The 22430-nt window shown below is 46.9% G+C and overlaps 1 protein-coding gene across 1 annotated transcript in view; it reads left to right on the top strand.

The window, feature by feature from the left end:
• CFAP58 (cilia and flagella associated protein 58) overlaps window positions 1–13566 on the top strand; it is a 47650-nt gene extending 34084 nt beyond the window's left edge. Inside the window, exons 15-18 of the mRNA XM_069978821.1 lie at window positions 309–413; window positions 7619–7738; window positions 9206–9339; window positions 13406–13566. Coding sequence (XP_069834922.1) covers window positions 309–413; window positions 7619–7738; window positions 9206–9339; window positions 13406–13526 — 480 coding nt within the window. The 3' untranslated portion in view covers window positions 13527–13566. The remainder of the gene's footprint in view (window positions 1–308; window positions 414–7618; window positions 7739–9205; window positions 9340–13405) is intronic.
• The last annotated feature ends 8864 nt before the right edge of the window (window positions 13567–22430 follow it).

Below are 22430 nucleotides of genomic sequence, written 5' to 3'. Positions count from 1 at the left end.
TGTCCCCTGATGTAAGCCCCAGCCTGAGGTGGATCTGCCATGATTTGGAAGGTGAGGGAGACTTCCTGGGTCAGAGTACAGGGCTGTAGACCTTGCTATGCAGACCATGCCCCTCCCCCTCTCGCACTCCCACCCAGTACAGGGAGCTCTTAAACCAAAGCAATGCTCTTACACCAAGTCACAATTTTGAAAAACTGTGAGCTCTTAAACCAAGTTACTCTTAAACCAAGGTACCACTGTATATATATATATATATATATATATATATATATATATATTAACTGAGAATTGCGCATCTCTTTTCTCAGGCCAGTGACCCCAGCACCTACGAGCTGATTCAGAAGATCCACACTCTGCAGAAACGTCTGATCAGTAAGACTGAGGAGGTGGTGGAGAAGGAGCTGCTGCTGCAGGTGAGGGCGGTATTCCACCCATTGCTATGTGTCTGGTTTATTAGATATCTGGTTGTCTCCTGCTCTGTGACATCCTCACATCTTACACTATGCCTCTGTTCTATAGGGAGGGGGAGGGATCCTCACCCTACAGGGATCTGCCAGGATAATTGAATAGCCACAGTCCGTCATCTCAGGGGACTCTATGAAGTCCGACATACCGTACTGGTGATGTTATCTAATGATTAGGCTTCTAAGGGCTCAATGAACAGGGAAGGGGTTAAAAGTGCACTTTAAGGGTTAACACGAACAAGAGGACAGAGTGTAAAGGATAACTCTATATGGTGCCGGAGCGGCGTTTTATCCGCTTGTCAGGTAATTGCCGCTCCGCACTATTGCAGATTCCCTTTGAAGTTCTCAGGATTTTTCCTATAGGCTGTAATTCTCAGTGTGGCCTTTAGATGGCGCAAGGGTTCAACAGATGAGAGGGAATCTGAGGAGGCCCAGTCACCAGAGAGCAGCAGATTGGAGATGGGATATCAATGCACTCTATCAAATCTTATGCAAACTCTTCCAAGGCCCGGCGCTCCGGCAGACGTAATTGTTCCATTTCAGTCACCGGGGATATAGGCAAATTGTATTTTCTGTGTATTTTTTTTTGTATTTTGTGTTGTGTTTATTGAGTTCATTTCCCACTTAAAGGTTTTCCTTCTGTTGACATTTTTAACGATAAAGGACAAAGCGTTTTAGGAGAAGGGGTGCCCAGCGGCACAAAGTTTTTCAGGAGAGGAGTGGGCTAATCCTGTGAGGGTTACATATTGGGAACAGCGGAGTGCTTAGCAGCACAGAGTACTTCAGGAAAGAAAAGTGCTGATATCAAGCGGGAGGGGGTACAAAATTAGTTACAAATTGAAAGGAGCAGGACAGGAGCAGCACAGAGTATTTTTAGGAGAGATGTGCGCTGATCTTGTTGGAGGCCACAAACTGACAGTTACATGTGAGGAGTGGCAGGTGCCCAAGCAGCACAGAGTGTTTAAGGAGATGAGTGTATTGATCTGTTGGAGTGCATAGCTGAAGTGGTAACATCTTACAGCAGCTCAGAGTAGATAAGGAAAAGCGCAGAGTATTTCAGGACAGGAGTGGGCTGATTTTGTTGTGTGTGGGGAAGGTAACCGCTCCTCTCATGTGATAATTCTAGTGTGGATGGGCCTGCAGAACCATGGAGGCAGATTATAAATCCAGTAAAGGGAACGAATAAGCGCGATTCTGCCAATATGGTTCCCAGAATCATAGTATACTGCTGCTGTGCAGCTTGCTGCATATACCAGTTGCGGCGGCAGCAGTAGCTTTAGTAAGGAGAAAAGGTACTTTTATTCTGCCGCACGAGGCTGGGAGAGGGGCAGCAACTAGTCATCCGAGTAGGGAGACGCTAACTGGGCTCTCTGCCTGTCAATCTTCCCCACACTGCGCACTGTCACAGATCTGTGTATAGAAACATGGCCGGTCAGATGGAGCCAGATCTCTGTAGAAAAACATGGCCGGTCAGATGGATCCAGATCTCTATAGAGAAACATGGCCGGTCAGATGGAGCCAGATCTCTATAGAGAAACATGGCCGGTCAGATGGAGCCAGATCTCTATAGAGAAACATGGCCGGTCAGATGGAGCCAGATCTCTATAGAGAAACATGGCCGGTCAGATGGAGCCAGATCTCTATAGAGAAACATGGCCGGTCAGATGGAGCCAGATCTCTATAGAGAAACATGGCCGGTCAGATGGATCCAGATCTCTATAGAGAAACATGGCCGGTCAGATGGATCCAGATCTCTATAGAGAAACATGGCCGGTCAGATGGAGCCAGATCTCTATAGAGAAACATGGCCTGTCAGATGGATCCAGATCTCTATAGAGAAACATGGCCGGTCAGATGGAGCCAGATCTCTATAGAGAAACATGGCCGGTCAGATGGAGCCAGATCTCTATAGAGAAACATGGCCGGTCAGATGGATCCAGATCTCTATAGAGAAACATGGCCGGTCAGATGGATCCAGATCTCTATAGAGAAACATGGCCGGTCAGATGGATCCAGATCTCTGTATAGGAACATGGCCGGTCAGATGGATCCAGATCTCTGTATAGAAACATGGCCGGTCAGATGGATCCAGATCTCTGTATAGAAACATGGCCGGTCAGATGGATCCAGATGTCTCCAGCATGATGCTCAGGGTGAGGATTGTTCTCAGTCAGCAGTTGCTGAGTCCTTCCTGTCAGGCCGGTGGAGAAGGAGTAATGGTGCGGGGAATGTATTCTTGGTGCACCCAGGCTACTGGTTGGACATTTGGACATGAGGACTGATCTAATTATTGGAGCCAAGTTCATCTGTTCTTGTCACCAGTTTCTCCTATGGCAGAAGGAAACAGTCAGCAGGACAGTGTCCCAGGCACAAGGTTGTATAGTCATGGATTAGTTCCAGGAACATGACAGTGAGTTCTTCTTGCTGACTCCCCAGTCCTAGATCTTAGTCCTATAGACATCTCTGGGATGAGGTAGATCGGGCTGTTATATATGTAGAATATGTAATATACGGTAACTGAGATTTAATCCTGTCCACATGGGCCGATATTCCTTTCATCACCAAGTGGGATCTATGACCTTGTGAGTTGTTGCAGGTCTGAAGACCACAAGAGGTCCATCCTGCTACTGGAAGGGGGCCATTCAGTGTATATAGAATATTATATTTTATAGCCTGTACTATACTGGTGTCCTCCATCCACTTCTATAACCCAGAACACACCGATAAGGGAACCTGCAAAATTAATCAGAGCCAAGAAATCGTCACCATCCGCATTGGTGGACGGGATGTCGGTGAAGGCTTCACCTGCGTCCAGATGCCTCATTGTGATCACTACAATAACATGAAGAAAAGAGCAAGGCTTTTACTACCGGGCCCACAGCGAGCTATTGAGCGGTTATCAGCGGAGCGTGCACTCTGCCATCAGAGATGGAAGCGGGAAGTGTGCGCAGCAGCCCCGCTCTGAATAGTTGGCACGGGAGCCATTGCCCGCTTTATTCCTCCTGCCTGTTTGTTTGACTGGCGCGGTGGCAGAACGAGACGCCGCTCTGGGGGTCCGCTCTGTAAACACAGACTATTGTATTTCAGTCTCCGTCTTCCCACTTTAGCACAGTGAGCGTTGGATTAAACAACTTGGCACAGGCCTGATGCCCTTCACAAAGGAAGGCTCCCCCTGCCAACTCCCTCCATTCTCTCTCTTCAGCTGGATGCTGCAGCGGGGCACTGCCTTCCCCTTCTGCCCGTATTACCCATTAGTATTAGGGTTTGTTTAGAAGAAATCACTGCGCTCCACCGTCTTTTGTTACGCGGTAGGATTGTTGGCATCTTTAAGTGCAATCTCACGGTAAGTGCCCGGTCTCTGCCAAGCCATTTCCTTCTGGACGCTCCTCTGGAAAGCTCTCACCTCTTCATGTGCACAGATTATACGGCGTCCTCTCCTGCACAGCCTGACAATCAATGTCTTACTTATGGACAGGCTTCTTAAAGTGGCTTTATACCCCCCTCCTCCCCCCATTATAATGCCGCTCCACTACACATGAAGCGTAATCCTCGCATAATGAAATGTTCTGCCACTTTCTAATGGACTTTGTGCTTCAGTTCCTCAGCGTGTATAAGATCTTTGCTTCCTGTCAATGAAGGAGAACATTCTTGTTTACAACCAGAGGATTACCCCCATGTACATACACACATATCCCATGTACTAGAGGATGACCCCCATGTACATACATACATACATTCATACATACCCCATGTACCAGAGGATGACCCCCCCATGTACGTACATATATACATACCCCACGTACCAGAGGATGACCCACCATATACCAGAGGATGACCAAATGTACATCCATACATACATACCCCATATAGCAGAGCATGAACCTCCATATACCAGAGGATGAGCCCATATAGCAGAGGATGACTCCCATATACCAGTGGATGAGCCTATATACCAGAGCATGAGCCCATATACCAGAAGAGGGCCCACATATACCAGAGGATGAGCCCATATACCAGAAGAGGGCCCACATATACCAGAGGATGAGCCCATATACCAGAGGGCCCACATATACCAGAGGATGAGCCCATATACCAGAAGAGGGCCAACATATACCAGAGGATGAGCCCATATACCAGAAGAGGGCCCACATATACCAGAGGATGAGCCCATATACCAGAAGAGGGCCAACATATACCAGAGGATGAGCCCATATACCAGAAGAGGGCCCACATATACTAGAGGATGACTCCCATATACCAGAGGATTATCCCTTATCCCAGAGAATGTCCCCCATATTCCAGAGGAGGACCCCCATATACCAGAAGATAACCCCCAAATACCAGAGAATGATGCCTATATGCCCGAGGATGACCCCCATATACCAGAGGATGGCTCCAAATACCAGAAGATTACTCCCATATACCAGAGGATGACCCCTTATCCCAGAGAATGTCCCCCATATACCAGTGGAGGACCCCCATATTCCAGAGGATGACCCCTATATACCAGTGGAGGACCCCCATATACCAGAGGATGGCTCCAAATACCAGAAGATTACTCCCATATACCAGAGGATGACCCCATATCCCAGAGAATGTCCCCCATATACCAGTGGAGGACCCCCATATTCCAGAGGATGACCCCTATATACCAGTGGAGGACCCCCATATACCAGAGGATGGCTCCAAATACCAGAAGATTACTCCCATATACCAGAGGATGACCCCATATCCCAGAGAATGTCCCCCATATACCAGTGGAGGACCCCCATATTCCAGAGGATGACCCCTATATACCAGTGGAGGACCCCCGTATACCAGAGGATGACCCCTCATATACCTCTGTACCTTCCAGACTCCTTTGTGCTCCTCCAGACTCCTCTGCTGGTAGTCTGACTCCCCTGGGAACAAAAGGATCAGGCCTTTGAAATCTTCATGCCTTTTTTCCCTGACACCATAATAGTAGATTTGGTCAGCCCCCATGAGTTGATTTGTAATACCACACACAACCTGAGGACAGGGGTGGCGCTCTATTTGCAGAAAAGTAGCTGTGTTTTGTTTTTTTATTTTTTTATTCTGGACAACCCCTTTAAATCTTCCGAATACATGTAATACAAGAAATAGAGGAATTGTTTTTCTTTATTCTTTGCTTTACAAGAGGCCGTTGTTTGGGCCGTAATGGAGGGACTGGCGTGGATTCAGGAACCATCCGCCAGCAATTCACAGATACAGAACTATCCATTTCTTTTGTTGCTGGCGAGGAGAGGCGGCTGACATTTCCACCCCCGGCGGCTTCACTTTCTTCCTTAGTTTGGTGGAATTGTTCACAAGAATCCCACAAATAAATCTAATGTTTGGGCCGTGTTCAAGAAGTGAAGGGATTAATGGACGGTTTCCTGGAGTGTTCTTGTCAGCCGTATCTTCTTCAGGGGAGCGGCGGCGGCTTTAGAACCATTTTCCTAGCGTTGATCTAGGTCTCCCCGGCCTGAAAAGTTTTTTGTTATTTTAGAAGAAAAACTTTATAAAAGAAAAAAGTCCCCTTCACATAGTAGCTGTTCATTCCACGGATCTTCAGATTTCCCCAGGTGAGTATTTCTTATGAGACTCTGGTATATACAGGTCTTCTAAGTCTGTAGAATTGCGTCCGTACACGGCCGTTGTTTTATGGAGTGGACCTTTAAAGCTCCCAGCATTATGATTTATTATGATGTCAGCAGCTCCGATACTGTTTGATACTTTGTGCTAGTGTACTGACACAGCCACATGGCTGTTCTGGCGCTTGTATGAAGGTTTAGACACAGACATAAATACAGGCGTAAGCAGCGAAGATGAACTGGGCGCGTTTTAAACTTTTATTTTTAGGAAATTTTGTATTTTTTTTTTTATTTTTTGCTCGAGCAAAAATTTTATTCACAAATATCAATTTACATAAATTTTTTATGAAGAATTAGACTTTGATGCAAAAATTGCATGAAGGTGCCAGTGTATATATAAAGTGCTGAGTGGTAGATTGACAATGTGCCAGGCGTATTGGGTATGAGGGGTAGGAATTAGAATATTTCACCAGAGGTGCGGAATGTAAAAATAATAAAAAAAAAAGGTTAATAGTAGAAGCGGAGAAGTGTACAATCAGCATTACTGATGGAGTCCTCTATGTTAAAGTCTCTGGCTGACCACTAGGGGGTGCACAGTTTGCAGTCACTACTACTTCCTTTAAAAAGGGGTCCCCTCATACCGGCGGTCTCCAGCCTGTGTACCAGAGTGGCACTGTTGGGGCAGGAAGGTTGTTTTCTTGTTGTCACCCCTTTACATTTACCCCAGGCCTCTTATGTATAGAAAATAACTTACCTTTAAAAGGAAGAAAACCGTCTCTCTAGTGCCACCTGTAGGTAGTCAATGTCTGACCCCATGCCGCCGAGTATTAGAGTCTGGATTGGCTTATATCCCTAGTTATGTTTCAAGGATCTTTTATAGGGTGGACACTAACTATGTTAAAGGGGTATTCCGCCCAGACATAACTTCTGATATGTTGCTGCCAATGGTGAGACTAACAATTCCTTCCATACTTGTTATTATCTATTCAGTCTCCTTCCCCCAGTTCTCAGCTGCTGTTTTCTGCTAAAGACACAGAAATCTGTGAGTGAGCCTTTCTTTCTGTCTCCTCCCCCTCCCCTCTGAGACGGCTGATGTAAACAAGGCCAAGTACTTGCCAGGTACTTGTTTACATCAGCGGTCTCAGGAGGGAGGAGGGGGAGACAGAGAGAAAAGCTCACACACAGGTTTTTGTGTTTTCAGCAGAAAGCAGCAGCTCAGATCTGGGGGAAGGAGACTGAATAGATAATAACAAGTATGAAAGGAATTGTTAGTCTTACTATGGGCAGCAACTTATCAACAGTTATGTTTGAGTGGAATACCCCTTTAACACCTATAGGTGGCAGTAGAGAGACAGCTTTCTCCTTTCTGGAGTGTAACTAATTTGCATATTTTCCCATAGAGCACTGCTTGCAGGTCTCCATAGCTGGATCTCCTCAATGATAACCAGTACCGTCCCTTTTCCAATCAGTGACCGCCACAGAAATACTGTACTGACTTTTGGTGGTTTAGGAGGACTCATTCAGTGATTGTTAATCTGTCCTGTAACCCTTGTCCTTTAGGAAAAAGAGAAGCTGTACGTGGAGCTAAAACACATCCTGGCGCGGCAGCCGGGGCCAGAAGCAGCCGAACAGCTCCAGATCTATCAGCAGACCCTGCGGGAGAAGACCAAGCAACTCAAGGTGAGGGCTGGGAACTTAATGTAAGGCCCCATGGCTGGCAAAAGCTTCATCAGTGCATCAGTCATTACCCATCTGTGCAGTATCGCCTTCTATACTCCAGAGCTGCATTCTCTGCCCTGTCTGTTAACACACATATTACTTTATGAGATATATTGCACTCTGACGCAGTGCATTGTGGGATTTCTTTCTTTTCCAACCAGAGCTGCAACCACATTGCTGGGACAAGGTATTTTGGTGTCCTAGGCAGATACGACTAATGTTAATAATACCCGTCTTGGTAGATGGATACCCCCCAGGAGGCAGTTACCCCCAGTAAGTAGATAGGTGCCCCCAATAGCTTAATAGGTGCCCCCCACCAGGTAGTCACCCCCAGTAGGTAAATAGGTGCCCAGTAGGCAGATAGTTGCTTCCTAGGTAGTAGATAAATGCCTCTATAGGTACATAAGTGCCCTCTGTAGGTAGTTGCTCCCCAGTAGGTAAATGCACTTCCCAGTATGTAGATAGTTGCCTCCCAGTTTACATACGTGCCCCCTAGTGTAGATAGTTGACCGTAGTTATGATTTCCATTATAAACTCAAGTGCGAGCAGAGCCTTAATAGGGGTTGTCTGACAATGAAACCTATTTCCAATTTTCTAATCAATTAAGCCCCACTTCCTGCCTATTCTACATCCTGGAATGTACTTTCTGTTCCTGTTGTACACTTTAGCTGTGAATGCAAAAAGCTGCCCCCCCAATATGGGAGGCTCCTGTGTTTTTAGGCACATAGATTTGGCAGAATTTCTAGCTAGAGTGTATAACAGGAAGAAAATCACATAGCGGAGCAGTGAAAAAAACAGAGCAGATAGTTTGCATCAGAAGTAGCATGAAAGACCCCAGAAAGGTAGTATAATCACTTTATTTCCCAATATATGTTAAATTATTATACAACTCTATAGGTCTCATCATCGTAAACCCCATTTAAACAGTAGCAGCAGAATTGGGAACACAGCTCTGGATGTGACTGGAGGATATGCATATGATGTAGCTAAGGGACGTGAGGAAATGATTGTACATTTTATGTCGCCTTCTAGTGATGAACTACAACATTTAGGCCTCATTCACACACCCATAGTGCACTCCGCGACCACGGACCCGCAGCCCGCACTACGAATGTGCATCTGTAGTGCTCCGTGCTTCACGGAGCACTACGTTCCCACTTCGTTACCCTAGCGATCCTTGCCGCAAAAAACGGTCCGCATTACAACATGTCCAGATTTTTTGCGCCACTGATTGCGGCCCCGTATACACGTACGGATGTGTGAACAGGGCCATTGAATACCATAGGTTTTATGTTCTATGTTTATGTTTTATGCAATTGCGGACAGAACAATGGACGTGTAAATTAGGCCTTAGTGTGGAGCTGCATTTGGTGCTGCAGGCTGCCATCCCTGCTATCCCCTGCATGTTCTGTCTGTCTCTCCTCGCAGGCTCTGTCATCAGAACTGAACATGTACGAGTCCCAGACTCAGGAATACAAGTACGAAGTGGAGAGACTGGCCAACGAGCTGCAGAACGTGAAGAAGAAATACCTGACGCAGAAGAGGAAAGAGCAGCAGGCCAGGTACCGGGGGTCCACATAGTGTCAGATATAAAAGCCGCCTGTACCACTTAACCAAGCCGCGGTAAATGCACATGTATCACCTGAACTTGCCATAGCATCATCATGTTACAGGTCACCTATGTGTTCTCAGCCACAACCTGTACCAGTCACTCAGCTTGGCATCTATAGATTATCACATATCCTGGATCACTTTATTTCCCAGTTTCCAGTCTATTTTCCTCAATTCCCTACATGTGCAGGTAGCAGAAGCCGCCTGGTCACTACCGGTTACATAGAAGCTGCCGCTACTGATCTTCCCTAAGATTAAAGGGTTTAATGGCCTGAGCGCTCAGCGTCGGCGCCCAGGAGAACCGCTACAAAACCTCAGCTTGTTGTTATATTTTTTTTGTTCTTCTTTTTTTTCTTTAATCCAACATTTTTGATTGTGAAAAGATGGGGGCAGCCAGAAAGCGCTGACATGGCGGCACAATGAGAACATCACTCAGGAACATTAGTGCTGCTCCTGCACAATGGCAGCAGATGTTGTTCCACTTTCTGAGAAGTTTCTCTCGTATATGGCTCTTAAGGTTCTTCTCGGTACTAATAGCAGTTTACGTGTGCTTGCTGAGAATTAGCAGGGGAAGACGTCATCACCAGATTAACCCTGTCCTGGACTGCACAAAGATGCTCCAAAACCACGGAAGGGTAGATGATCAGATTGGAGTATGGGGAGGAGCAGAGGATTACCCTTCTTCCCCTTCCTTTTCCCTTTCCCCTCCTTTCTACCACTGTCCCTTCTATTGCCCTATCCTTCATCCCGCCATGGTCTATCTTCTCTTACCTTGTCTTTGCACCTGTCTTCCTTCTGTTGCTTCTTCCTCCTTTCCTTTTCGTTATATCCTTCCTCCCTTGTACTCTCCATACACCTTCAATAATTCAATGGTCATTGAGCCAACAGTAATCTCTTCGGTCCTTTCCATACACATGGAGGCTAAATATGGCAGAGCCTTCCTGTGTTCCCTACGGGGAGGTGTGGCGTAAGCTGCAGCCATACAACTCTAGCACTGGCTTATCTCTCAGAGTACAAAGGGGTTGGCAAGTGAAATCCATCGCACCCAAACTACAGAGAACCCCCCCCCCCCATGCACTGTATACTGACACCAGGTGTTGGGCCTTTAGTCTTTTACCTCTTTCCACTTCATCTTTCCATTGTCCTTCTTCCATGCTTTGTCCATTTCTTTTGCCCCTTCTTCCTCCCTTGCCCTGTTCTCTTACATCTTCCCCCTTCTTCCTAGCAGTGTCCCTCATTCCTTGTCTTTTTCTTGTCCTACAACTTTGCCTTGTCTTGTTTTCCTTCTCTAGGCCCTCTTCCATCGCCTAGACCCTTCTCCCTAGCCTGGTCCCCCCTTTCTTCCCTTTTGCTTTTCTTTCTTCCCTTTTCTATTTCTTTCTTCCCTTGGCTTTTTTTTCCTTCCATCGTCCATCTTCTTTTGCTTTGTTCTTCCTTCTTCTGCCTCTTTTTTCTCCTTCTTGCCTCCCCCCTCCTATGTCATTTATCTCTTCCCTTCTTGTGTTACTCCTCCTTGCCTTGTCCCTCTTCTCTTTCCTTGTCCCTCTTCTCTTTCCTTGTCCCTCTTCTCTTTCCTTCCACTGTCCCTCCTACCTTGCCTTGCCTCTTCCTCTTCTTCCCTTCTTTCTTCCTCTTTCTAGCCTCACCCTTTCTTTTGACCCTTTTTTTTCTATTTCTTTGACCCTTCTATCTTCTTTCTTCCCATTCTCAGTATAGGGGACCACCGCTCATAATAGATTGTAGAACTCTCAACCAAATTACCCTGGTACATATCTAGGAATAGTTGCGGGTGGGTGGAGTAGCCGAGGTAAAAATAATGGAGCCTGGGAAGTTAGAATATAAATCAGATGGGCGGAGTAATGCCGGGTCTTCAAAAAGACACCAAAAGGCCATGTGACCAACAGATTGTCAGCACTTCTCCTTTAAGGTTTCTTTAGAATGTGGCTCCTCCTAGCGCAGGACAGGGCAAAAAGAGTAAGAGGAGTTATGTTGAAAAAGCTAAGCAGGAGGACCCGCTGAGATGACAGGAGGACCCGCTGAGATGACAGGAGGACCTAAAGAGATAACAGGAGGACACAGAACATGTCATAGCAGATTAAGCAATAGAGGAATCACAGCTAAAGCTGCCTGTACATATGTCCCTGTATATGGCAGTGTGGTCTCCTGTATACAGCTCTATGGGTTCCTCTTGATGTAAATAGTGGATAGAAGCAATGGAGGTTGTACATGTGTATGTAGGGAAATAGTCTGTCAGAAATCATCCACTATACTAGGAACGTTCTCCAGATTGTGTCCGCTGCAGAAAGATGTGCAGCAGTCGGTGCACTTACACAGGGAGAGGAGCCATTGAATCCGCCAGTCTGTGCTCAGCGGCAGCAGTAAAGCATCTGCTCACAGGGAAACCATGGGATTATTAGCTGAGATTAATGAACCCCGGGAAGGCAAATTGTTACTTATGTGATCACAGTCTGGGGCAGCGGCTTTAATGTATTCACCAGAAACACAGCAAATGAAGATGCTGGATGGATCCATAAAACATTGCAATGCTGCATCAGTGCGCCATGAAACAAGAGTGTTATGTCTCTGCAGGGCCAGGACAAGGACCGGGGGAATAGAACTGAGGCCTGGGGTGCTGAATGCCAGGACCAGGGGATGAGAAACCTGAAGACTGGGGGACTAGAAACCTGAGGACTGGGGGACTAGAAACTTGAGGACCGGGGGACGAGAAACCTGAGGACCGGGGGAATAGAACTGAGGCCTGGGGTGCTAAATGCCAGGACCAGGGGATGAGAAACCTGAGGACTGGGGGACTAGAAACCTGAGGACTGGGGAACTAGAGACCTGAGGACCGGGGGGAATAGAGACCTGAGGACCAGGGGACTAGAGACCTGAGGACTGGGGGACAAGAAACCTGAGGATCGGGGGACTAGCGACCTGAGGATCGGGGGACTAGAAACCTGAGGACGTGGGACTAGAAACCTGAGGACCGGGAGAAAAGAGACCTGAGGACCGGGGGACTAGAAACATGAGGACCGGGGGACTAGCGACCTGAGGACCTGGGGACAAGAGACCTGAGGACCTGGGGACAAGAGACCTGAGGACCGGGGGACTAGAGACCTGATGACCGGGGGACGAGAGACCTGAGACCAGGGGACAAGACACCTGATGACCGGGGGACAAGACACCTGATGACCGGGGGACAAGACACCTGATGACCGGGGGACAAGAGACCTAAGGACCGGGGGACAAGAGACCTGAGGACCGGGGGACAAGAGACCTGAGGACCGGGGGATGAGAAAACCTGAGGACTATACATCTCAGGACCAGGACACTATAGACCTAAGGACCAGGGGACGAGAGACCTGAGGACCAAGGGACGAGAGACCTGAGGACCAAGGGACGAGAGACCTGAGGACCAAGGGACGAGAGACCTGAGGACCAAGGGACGAGAGACCTGAGGACCAAGGGACGAGAGACCTGAGGACCGGGGGACTAGAGATCTGAGGACCGGGGGGACAAGAGACCTGAGGACCGGGGGACTAGAGACCTGAGGACCGGGGGACAAGAGACCTGAGGACCTGGGGACTAGAGACCTGAGGACCGGGGGACTAGAGACCTGATGACCGGGGGACAAGACACCTGAGGACCGGAGGACAAGAGACCTGAGGACCAGGGGATGAGAAAACCTGAGGACTATACATCTCAGGACCAGGACACTATAGACCTAAGGACCAGGGGACTAAGACTCAAGTATAGCAGAAAATGAGGAATGAAAAAAAAAAAAAAAAGATGCTCATCCATCTAGTTGCACCCAGTCCAGCGCTGCCGCTGCAGCTACAGGGTCCCTGGTGGAAGTGCCCTGAGAAAAATGAGTGGGCATAATAGACTAGGTCTCCATCACCCTGTAGTAGCCACAGCAGGCAGAGGAGACATCTTGTAATGGACAATACTTCATGGAAACCCATATCCTATAAGCTTCATGCTGTCTGATATTATTGTGCTTGTGTCTCTGTTTAGGGAGAAGGAGAGAAGCATGGCGGACACAGACGCGGCTTTTCTGAATCAGCAGCGATCAGACATGCCCCGTTTTACAGGAGGCGGGTTCCCTCTAAGCCACGCCCCAAAGATTACCGCCTAATATCCCTCATTTGTATGTAATAAATACCTGTGTGACCTTATATCGGACTCCTCCTCGCTTTGTGGAGTTTGTGCTGCTCTGTGGTAAAGGCCATTACACTCTATTGTAATAGGACTTAACACGGACAACCTATAGATTTCACTGAGAATTGTGTTACTCTTCATTTCTCCTGTGGTGGCGCTGTAGAGATAAGTTGGATGACATTCTAGGGAGTCCTGGAAAACATAAATAGAGCCATAGGTTGTACCCATGTTTTCCTGGCAGGGCTAGGGTGGCATCCAGCTTCTCCAGCCTCTGGGAGTCATATGCTGAGCATGCAGGTTTGGAGAACATTGCCGAACAGTTTGGCATCTCCGCTTAACACTAACGATGAACCAAGAATCCAGAGCAGAGGACTCCTTACCGTCTTCCATCTAGATTTTGTTAACTACCTTAATCTTACTGTGAATGTCATTCCCATCATGCCTCAGGACAGAGTATAGATCTCATATGTTGTTTAACCTGAGCGGAGTTTGCTCTTTGTCGCCGCCCTGCTGGGTAATCTCATATCATTATTTATGACCTGTACAAAGTCTAAAATGCAAAAAATAAAATTATGTTAGCCAAAGAAATAAAGGTAATTGTTCATTTTGCAGCATGTTTTTTATTGAGAAAATAAAGGGGGATGCCGCTGCATTAGATGGGGGGAAGAGGAGGGGGATGCCGCTGCATTAGATGAAGGGGAGAGGAGGATGCAGCTACATTAGATGGAGGGGATAGGAGGGGGGTGCAGTTGCATTAGATCGAGAGGAGGGGGATGCAACTGCATTAGATGGAGGGGAGGGTGCAGCTGCATTAGATGGAGAGGATAGGGATGCAGCTGCATTAGATTGAGGGAGGGAGGGGAATGAATCTGCATTAGATGGAGGGGAGAGGAGGGGGGTGCAACTGTATTAAATGGAAGGGTGAGGAGAAGGATGCAGCTGCATTAGATGGAGAGGAGTGGGATTGGCAGGAGTGGCATGCTCCTGCCTTAGATGGAGGATAGAGGGATGCATCTGCAACTTTCAACCAACTTTCCAGCAAAACAGCAGAGGGGGGAGGGGGGGTGTGCAGCTGCAATATGTCTCCCTCAGTCTGTGTGTGTGAGACTGCATGCTGTGAGAGGGGAGGGGGAGCTGCAGGGGGAAGACATCACCTCAGGAAGAGGTGTAGTTGTGCAGCTTCCCTACAACATTTCTGGCTCCACTACATCTGAGACACATCTGCAGCCGCCTGAAGATGGATGTTATTTTTCCTGAGTCTTATGGAAAAAGTGAAATTGAGTGTATGCTTTGAATGCTGTATTATCCCATTAAGTATATACTGTTTTAGATGCATCTTAAGGCCTGGGAGGGATTCCTTATGTTAGCAGCTGGATGCAGACTGTGATATCACCTCGAGACATCTGCACCACGCGCTGCTCGGCTGAGATCTAAATGAGTGCGACCATTACATTGTGAGGCTGGAGCCGAGCGGGCAGATAAACACAAAGCGCTTGTAGCAATTGTGGATACATAGTGTCAGCGACAGAGGACATGAGCGGTGTCACCATCCCCGAGATAAACGCTGAAACTACTCTGCAATTTGACTGAAATGGTGGATGAGCAGCGGGTGACTCCATCTGCCGACACCCGAGGACATCAGAGCTCACAAGACTCCAAACACACAATGTACTGCGAGACCTGCAAAGTGCTGGGAAACTCTATATCAGAAGTTACCCAGGTTATAGCAGCTGTACATATATACTTATATACAGGAGATACCCAGGTTATAGCAGCTGTACATATATAATTATATACAGGAGATACCCAGGTTATACCAGCTGTACATATATAATTATATACAGGAGATACCCAGGTTATACCAGCTGTACATGTATATTATATACAGGAGATACCCAGGTTATACCAGCTGTACATATATAATTATATACAGGAAATACCCAGGTTATACCAGCTGTACATATATAATTAAATACAGTAGATACCCAGGTTATACCAGCTGTACATATATAATTATATACAGGAGATACCCAGGTTATACCAGCTGTACATATATAATTATATACAGGAGATACCCAGGTTATACCAGCTGTACATATATAAATATATATAGGAGATACCCGGGTTATACCAGCTGTACATATATAATTATATACAGGAAATACCCAGGTTATACCAGCTGTACATATATAATTATATACAGGAGATACCCGGGTTATACCAGCTGTACATATATAATTTAATTAAATACAGTAGATACCCAGGTTATACCAGCATGCTCCATATCACTATATACAGGAGACATCCAGGATTCAGCGTGTCTTAGAATATTGATGGCCGCTCAGCTGAATAGTCCATCACACTGTAAGATCTTCCCTTCAAGTGCTATAAAGTCTTCAGGTTATTGGCGCTGCAGTCATGGCCGCCGGTCAGATGCTTTCAGTCATAGTTATACGTTATATGTTTATATCCGCGCTGTCACTACGTTGTTGTGGACATTTATAAGGTTAGGAGCCCTGGAGTGTTCACAGCACAAACAGTACAGCTGGACACAGTACACTCTACTGCATATGGTGGTATAGCTGTTTTCTGGTATAGTCCATATTTATTTTTACATAATTATTTAGCTTTATATTGTACTAGTGCAGACATGCAGAACTGTTTGGGTTTGGCAACGTTCTCTGAACCTGAACGCTCAGCATATGACTCCTGGTGGCTGGAGAAGATGGAAGCCACTTTAGGGAGTCCTGGAAAACATAAATACAGTTGTAGGCCATGCGTTCCTAGCAGGGCAGCATCCAACTTCTCCACTTGCTTTCTTGCAAGAACAGCACCACCCCCGTGTGGTGTCCCACCACTGGTGCTGTCTAGAGCACCCAAGTAAGTTGTTCTCTCAGGTTTGCAAGTGGGAGATCAACTTTATTGCACGACTGAAGTAGTTAGTGGGTTCATTTTTTGTACCATGTGCTTTGTGCTGACCCCTCTGAGGTGCTGGTTCTCTTCTACCTATCTCTTCTTTTCTCACACACACACTCAGCCCCACCACTCACAGGAGGGTTTAGTTACAGCCCTTGTAGGAGGAGTTAGTTCCTAGTGGGAGGAAGTTTAGAGAGTTAGAAATCGGAGGTCCCAACGGACAGATGTGTGAAGGAATAGCTCTTTGCAAAGTTTTCCAAATAAACACTAGAACAAAGATTCAGTGCTAAGCTTACCTAGGATAAGCCTAGGCCACCCCAGGAACCTTTCTAAAACGTGCAGGGCAGTCTCCTGAAATAAGAGGAACTGACCCCGGTAGGACAAAGCTACCAGGGAAAATGTCTACGTATCCTACTGCGCAGCACAAGATGACTTGGGAAGCCTTGGCAACCTGCTACACCTAGATAACTGACGACTGGGGCTCGTATTACCCACCTAGGACAGGTATCTCGTAACTCGGTTCAGAGACACAACTGGCATCCGTGAGTACGAGTATCTTCTTATCTCTACCTCTTCACCTGTTCCGGCACAGCGCATATACTACATTGGGCATGGCTCCACTGGCAACTCCTCTCCTCTTCCTTCTCTCTACAAAGCACTTACGTTTACAAGCACTGGTTCTACCTTACTGTCAGCAATGTTTCAGTGTTAAGATTTGCACTACTGTATCACGTGTACTGTTAAACTCAAGCCTTATTCAGTAAAGTATTTTATTTTTCACTGAACGCACAGGACTCAAATCTGTCTGCACCCGCACCCACATACATCACCAAATACATGCTTCTGCCCCTCCCCTTAATACACAGGAAGGGGGAGGGGCCTGTAGCACCAGCCACTTATTGGTCACGTTCCCTTTAAAACAGAAGTTCCAGGTATAAATCTTGTAGTTTGGAGCTGTCGCTGGAGAGACAGCGGGATGGAAGCCTGAGACGGTGCGGTGTGGAGAGGCTGTCACCGGCCGTGATTTGTTGGGTAATCTCACAGAGCGCTGCAGCCTCCTCATTTTTCCTCACAATAATGCAGCGGCTTTTAGCAAGTCACATGGCTTCCGTCTGTGTTACTCCATCACTCGCCCACCACCACTCATATCACCGGCCGCTCATAATTGTCCTTTTCCCCCGGGATTTCATTAGATTAGCAGAAGGTTCACGTGTAGTTCAGGTGTCTGACTTTGGACGCGGCTCTATCACACAATGTTCCCGGCAAATGAATGGAGGAAAGTGGATTTACCCGTTATGGTCAATGCCACCCATTTATTTTACCGCACAGGGTGACCCCGGGGTGACCCCACAGCTCTATGCAGAATAAATCAAGCGTCTCATGTACATTTATTATCCAGCCAATAATAAGTCACCTGCTAGATAGAATGTATGACTTCACCTTACTGGTCATGTGACATCAGAATCCAGTCACTGACTAATCTGCTACCTAGTAGGAGATAACTGTTTGGCTGCCAGTTATTGAAGGTGTACGGCTACCTTAAGTCCCCGGAAAACATTACCAGGAGATGAGGGTCATAGGAGGCCATGGTTATTAAACATAGCTCCGTTCTATAACAATACAACGGGAGGCGTCTACTGCGACTTCAGTCTCTGCGACAGATGCCCCGAAATAAAACAAAAATTCTTCTAATTATCCTCAGAACACGGAAACAAAGGCGTCAGAGGATAAATCCGCCATCACAGGCGCATGATGTGGTCTTTACCTAATTAAATAGGGATTATGTAAGTCGGGCTGTATGTTTATGAGGTGACACGTCGCTTCTGAGGATTCACCAGCCACATCAAGACTTTCATTTAATTGGGGCTCCGGAGACTCGGTTATTACATTTACACAGGAATAAAAGAATCCACAAGACTTTCTGCAACTTCTGGAGAAGAGCACAGGGGAGACGGAACGCAGAACAGGAAGCCCGGGGCGTATACCGCCTGCTAGGGTCGCTCTATCCCGGCCACAACTTCATGATGTCTCCTCCACAACGGCCAACAAATGTTCAGGGTCCTATTACACAAAGCAATTATTGTCCGTACTTGGCCGATTACCCACCGTTCTGGACAATAATCGTTTGGTGTAATAGCTTATGCAGAAAGGCACAAATCATCCGACATGCCCGCTGCCGGCGGATCGTTGCTTTGTGCATGAACTAAAATCCTGATAACGATAGTGACGGTCACTCCAAGTAATGGGATCAGTGGCAGCAGACCTCTGCTCTCTTCTGTGGGCCACCCGAACAATCTAAAGATCATCTGGGCAGCCCCTCCCTCCGCTCCTCCCCGCTCGATGTCTCTGCATGTAATAGCACAGACACCCAGCGGGGAACAAGGAGCAAGCGAAAGCTGACCTGACAGGTTGGAGCTCGCTTGCTCCTAAATATCGGGCCATCTAATATGGCCCTTATGAGATTCTTCATTAAGAAGAATCCAGATTAATAATTATCTTTACAGATAAGATTATCAGATTGAGTAGCCAGAATCCTACTCCACACTGATGAGGGGCAAATACCCCAAAACAGCTGTCTGTGGATGGATACCTTGCTTGGGTTGTTTCCTTGATTGGAGACATTCCTTGGCTTGGTTGTTCCCTCCCAGAGTAAGGTCTGGCTAGTTCACTGACGTCGAGACATGTGATGGGGTCTCTGCAGTGTTCTTTTGCATATAAGATTATCAGATTGGACATAGACGTGGGCCCCCGAGTTACTAATGCTCAATGGCACGCCTAGGGTCAATACCTGATCTGTGGGAATTCCAACGTCCCCCATTAGAAAGTTGAATGAAAAACTCCTGGCGCTTACAGAGTCTTTTGCTTTCTAGACACAGTGCCATAAGTTTTGTTGTGCCTCCTGCTCAGTACCGTTCACTTGGTCTATAGCACCGGATTCAGCCATGACCTCTCTGGACAAGAGCTGAGCTGCAGTTACATGTAGTCACCACCTGGGTAAAGTACCTCTGTCAGCTATCGCACAAAGGGGATGAAGGTGTAATTTATGGTTTCCCCACTAGATGTCTCACTTTTCCTTTATACTGTCTGTATGAGCACAGCTGAAGCTAATGGGTCAACTGTTGCTGCTGTTTGTCACTGGTTATCCAATCACAGGTGCAGCTGCTTCACACCACTCTAGCCCCTCACACTTCTCCTTTCTTACACAGCCCCACCAATAGGAGTTAGTCCCAGTGACCCTTAAAAAGGGTAGTTACAGTAATTCCAGGGACCAGACACCTTGAGAGAGATTCTTCTGATGAGAAAAACTTGTTCCGGTATGCAATGCTAAACCCACTGGAGGAGTAACCGCCCTCTAGGGTAAACCTTGTCCACACCAGGGAGCCTTCTCCAATATTCTCTGGACAGTTACCAAGGCAAGGTACTGATCCCCAGAAGGACAAAGAGCAGCAAGCTGAAGTATCTTGAAGTATCCTGGGAGGTCTTAGGAAGTCTGCCTTAGCCAGCTGTAAAGGCCTGGGGCTCGTGCTACCCAACCTGGAAATCTCTGATCTGGTTGGGCGGATGGCGGTCAAATATCTACACATATCTATACATGAGTACGAGTTTTCTTCTTTTACACCTTCTTCTATACTAATCCCGTCAGAGTAAAGTTCTACACTGAAGTTCCTTAGTCAAATCTGCCTTTAATTAACTGATGGACTCCTGCTATTGTGTTGCCGCACCTGCCCCTTGGGCCACCCTTTTTCAAGTGCAGTGTGTCTGAGGGTGGGTCGTACCACTCCTGGCCCCCATGACAAGTGCCCAAGTGTTCCAGCCATCAAACACCCAGCCCACCTGCTGCATACTATCACACAGCACCCTGGGCCACGGCACATACATCTGCTGATAAGTACTTCTAACACTAAGGACGCCCCACTTTCCACCCACTTGACCTTGGGAGTGGCCATGTTTTTCGCACCTCATCCACCCCCTTAATTACCCCTTTGTCTTATTTGCTCCCCTGTTCATGATTTTCGGCCCCCGACCTCCTTGTAGTTTTTGGGTACAATCCGTCTTTCTCCACCTTCCCCGTCACACGGTCGGCTCGGCTCCTGTCTGTCACAGACAAAAGTTTGATAAACCATCTGTTGGGTGTCGCGTCTCCTTGTGCCGATTACATAAACCGCGCTCTACACGAGGCTGAATGTCAGCGCCGCCTGCCCGCCGCCGCCGTCTGCCCGATGTCGCGCTCATTTTTCTTTCTGACTATATTAACTCCAGTGACAAGAGAAATAGATTTGGGGGCCAGACATGAGAGTCAGATAAGGAGCGAGGAAACGGCGACAGATACAATTGCCGAGTAAGGAAACATAAGTGACACCTGACGGAGAGGAAAATCCGAGTCAAGACGGTTATTTCAGGTTTCGCTAAGAAGAAAAAGAACAGAAAAGTAGAAATGTGAGATATGATAGAAGACGGTAATAGATACATAGATGCACTAGAAGACCTCTACATAGCAGCTATTTACATATAAATATAGACTAATACCGCCATGCCGTGCCACTTACTTCAGCATTGTCATAGAATACAGTGACTGGAGACACAGGTAGTCAGATCCAGAGGATGAAAGAGGCAAAGCTTCTGGGTGATAGTTACCTGGGCGTTGTTGTATTGTGGTACAATTTATACACCAAATGGCGGTATTATTTAAGCACTGTACGGCTGTATCACTTGTGCATTGTGTGGTGGTGTCTAAGAACAGCATAGCCCCTCGACTAGTTTTGTCCAGCCATTGACGTCATCAGGAGGAGGGCAATGACAATGATTGCCCTCCTCCTGATGACGTCCATGACTGGACGAAACTAGTCGAGGGGCTATGCGGTGCTTTTTTTAACATATCAGATCACCAATAGTCTTATTACTAGATAATATAGTCAGTAGTCTGCAGCTACATGTAACTACCTACATGTAAGTACCTACTTATATTTTACTTTAAGCTAATAAAAGTAATGTTTTATGGAGAGCAAACTAGGGTGTGTTTTGGGCTTTTTGCCCTTAGAATTTTGGTTTAGTAATACAATATGGGGCACAGAGGCAGCTAACTACTATATGGGGGCAGAGAGGAGGCCTAACTACTATATGGCAACAGAAAGGAGGCCTAACTACTATATGGGACAGAGAGGAGGCCTAACTACTATATGGCGACAGAAATGAGGCCTTACTACTATATGGGTGCAGAGAGGAGGCCTAACTACTATATGGCGACAGAAAGGAGGCCTCTACTACTATATGGGTGCAGAGAGGAGGCCTAATACAAAATGGAGCAGAGAGGGAACTAACTACTATATGGGGGCAAAGAGGGAACTAACTACTATATGAGGACAGAGAGGGACCTAACTACTATATGGGGGACAGAAAGGAGGCCTAACTATTATATGGGGCAGAGAGGGACCTAACTACTATATGGGTACAGAAAGGAGGCCTAACTACTATATGGGGACAGAAAGGAAGCCTAATACAATATGGGGCACAGAGGGAGCTAACTACTATATGGGGACAGAGAGGGATTTAACAACTATATGGGGACAGAAAGGAGGCCCAACTATTATATGGGGGCAGAGAGGGACCTAACGACTATATGGGGGCAGAGAGGAGGCCTATTACAATATAGGACAGAGAGGAGGCCTATTACAATATGGGACAGAGAGGGACCTAACTACTATATGGGGACAGAAAGGTGGACTAACTACTATATGTTCTGAAGCAAGGAACCTACATTTTTTCTCTGTCAGATTCTGTAAAGAAAAGTTGTGGTTAATGCCGGTTGGAAAAGAAATAAAAGAGCGATCTCTGGCTTGTGATCATTTGTATGGTCTGCAGAGCCTACAGTATATAGAGCTGCTATTTACTCGAATCAGCAATATATGGCAAAGTGTTTTTCCCTTTGTATGGGAATATTATTTTGTTACTATATGGCAGTATTATT

Source organism: Dendropsophus ebraccatus, chromosome 8 (genome assembly GCF_027789765.1).
Source record: "Dendropsophus ebraccatus isolate aDenEbr1 chromosome 8, aDenEbr1.pat, whole genome shotgun sequence".
Taxonomy (NCBI): domain Eukaryota; kingdom Metazoa; phylum Chordata; class Amphibia; order Anura; family Hylidae; genus Dendropsophus; species Dendropsophus ebraccatus.
Note: the sequence above shows the minus strand (reverse complement) of the source record. Positions and strands in the feature narration are given on the sequence as shown.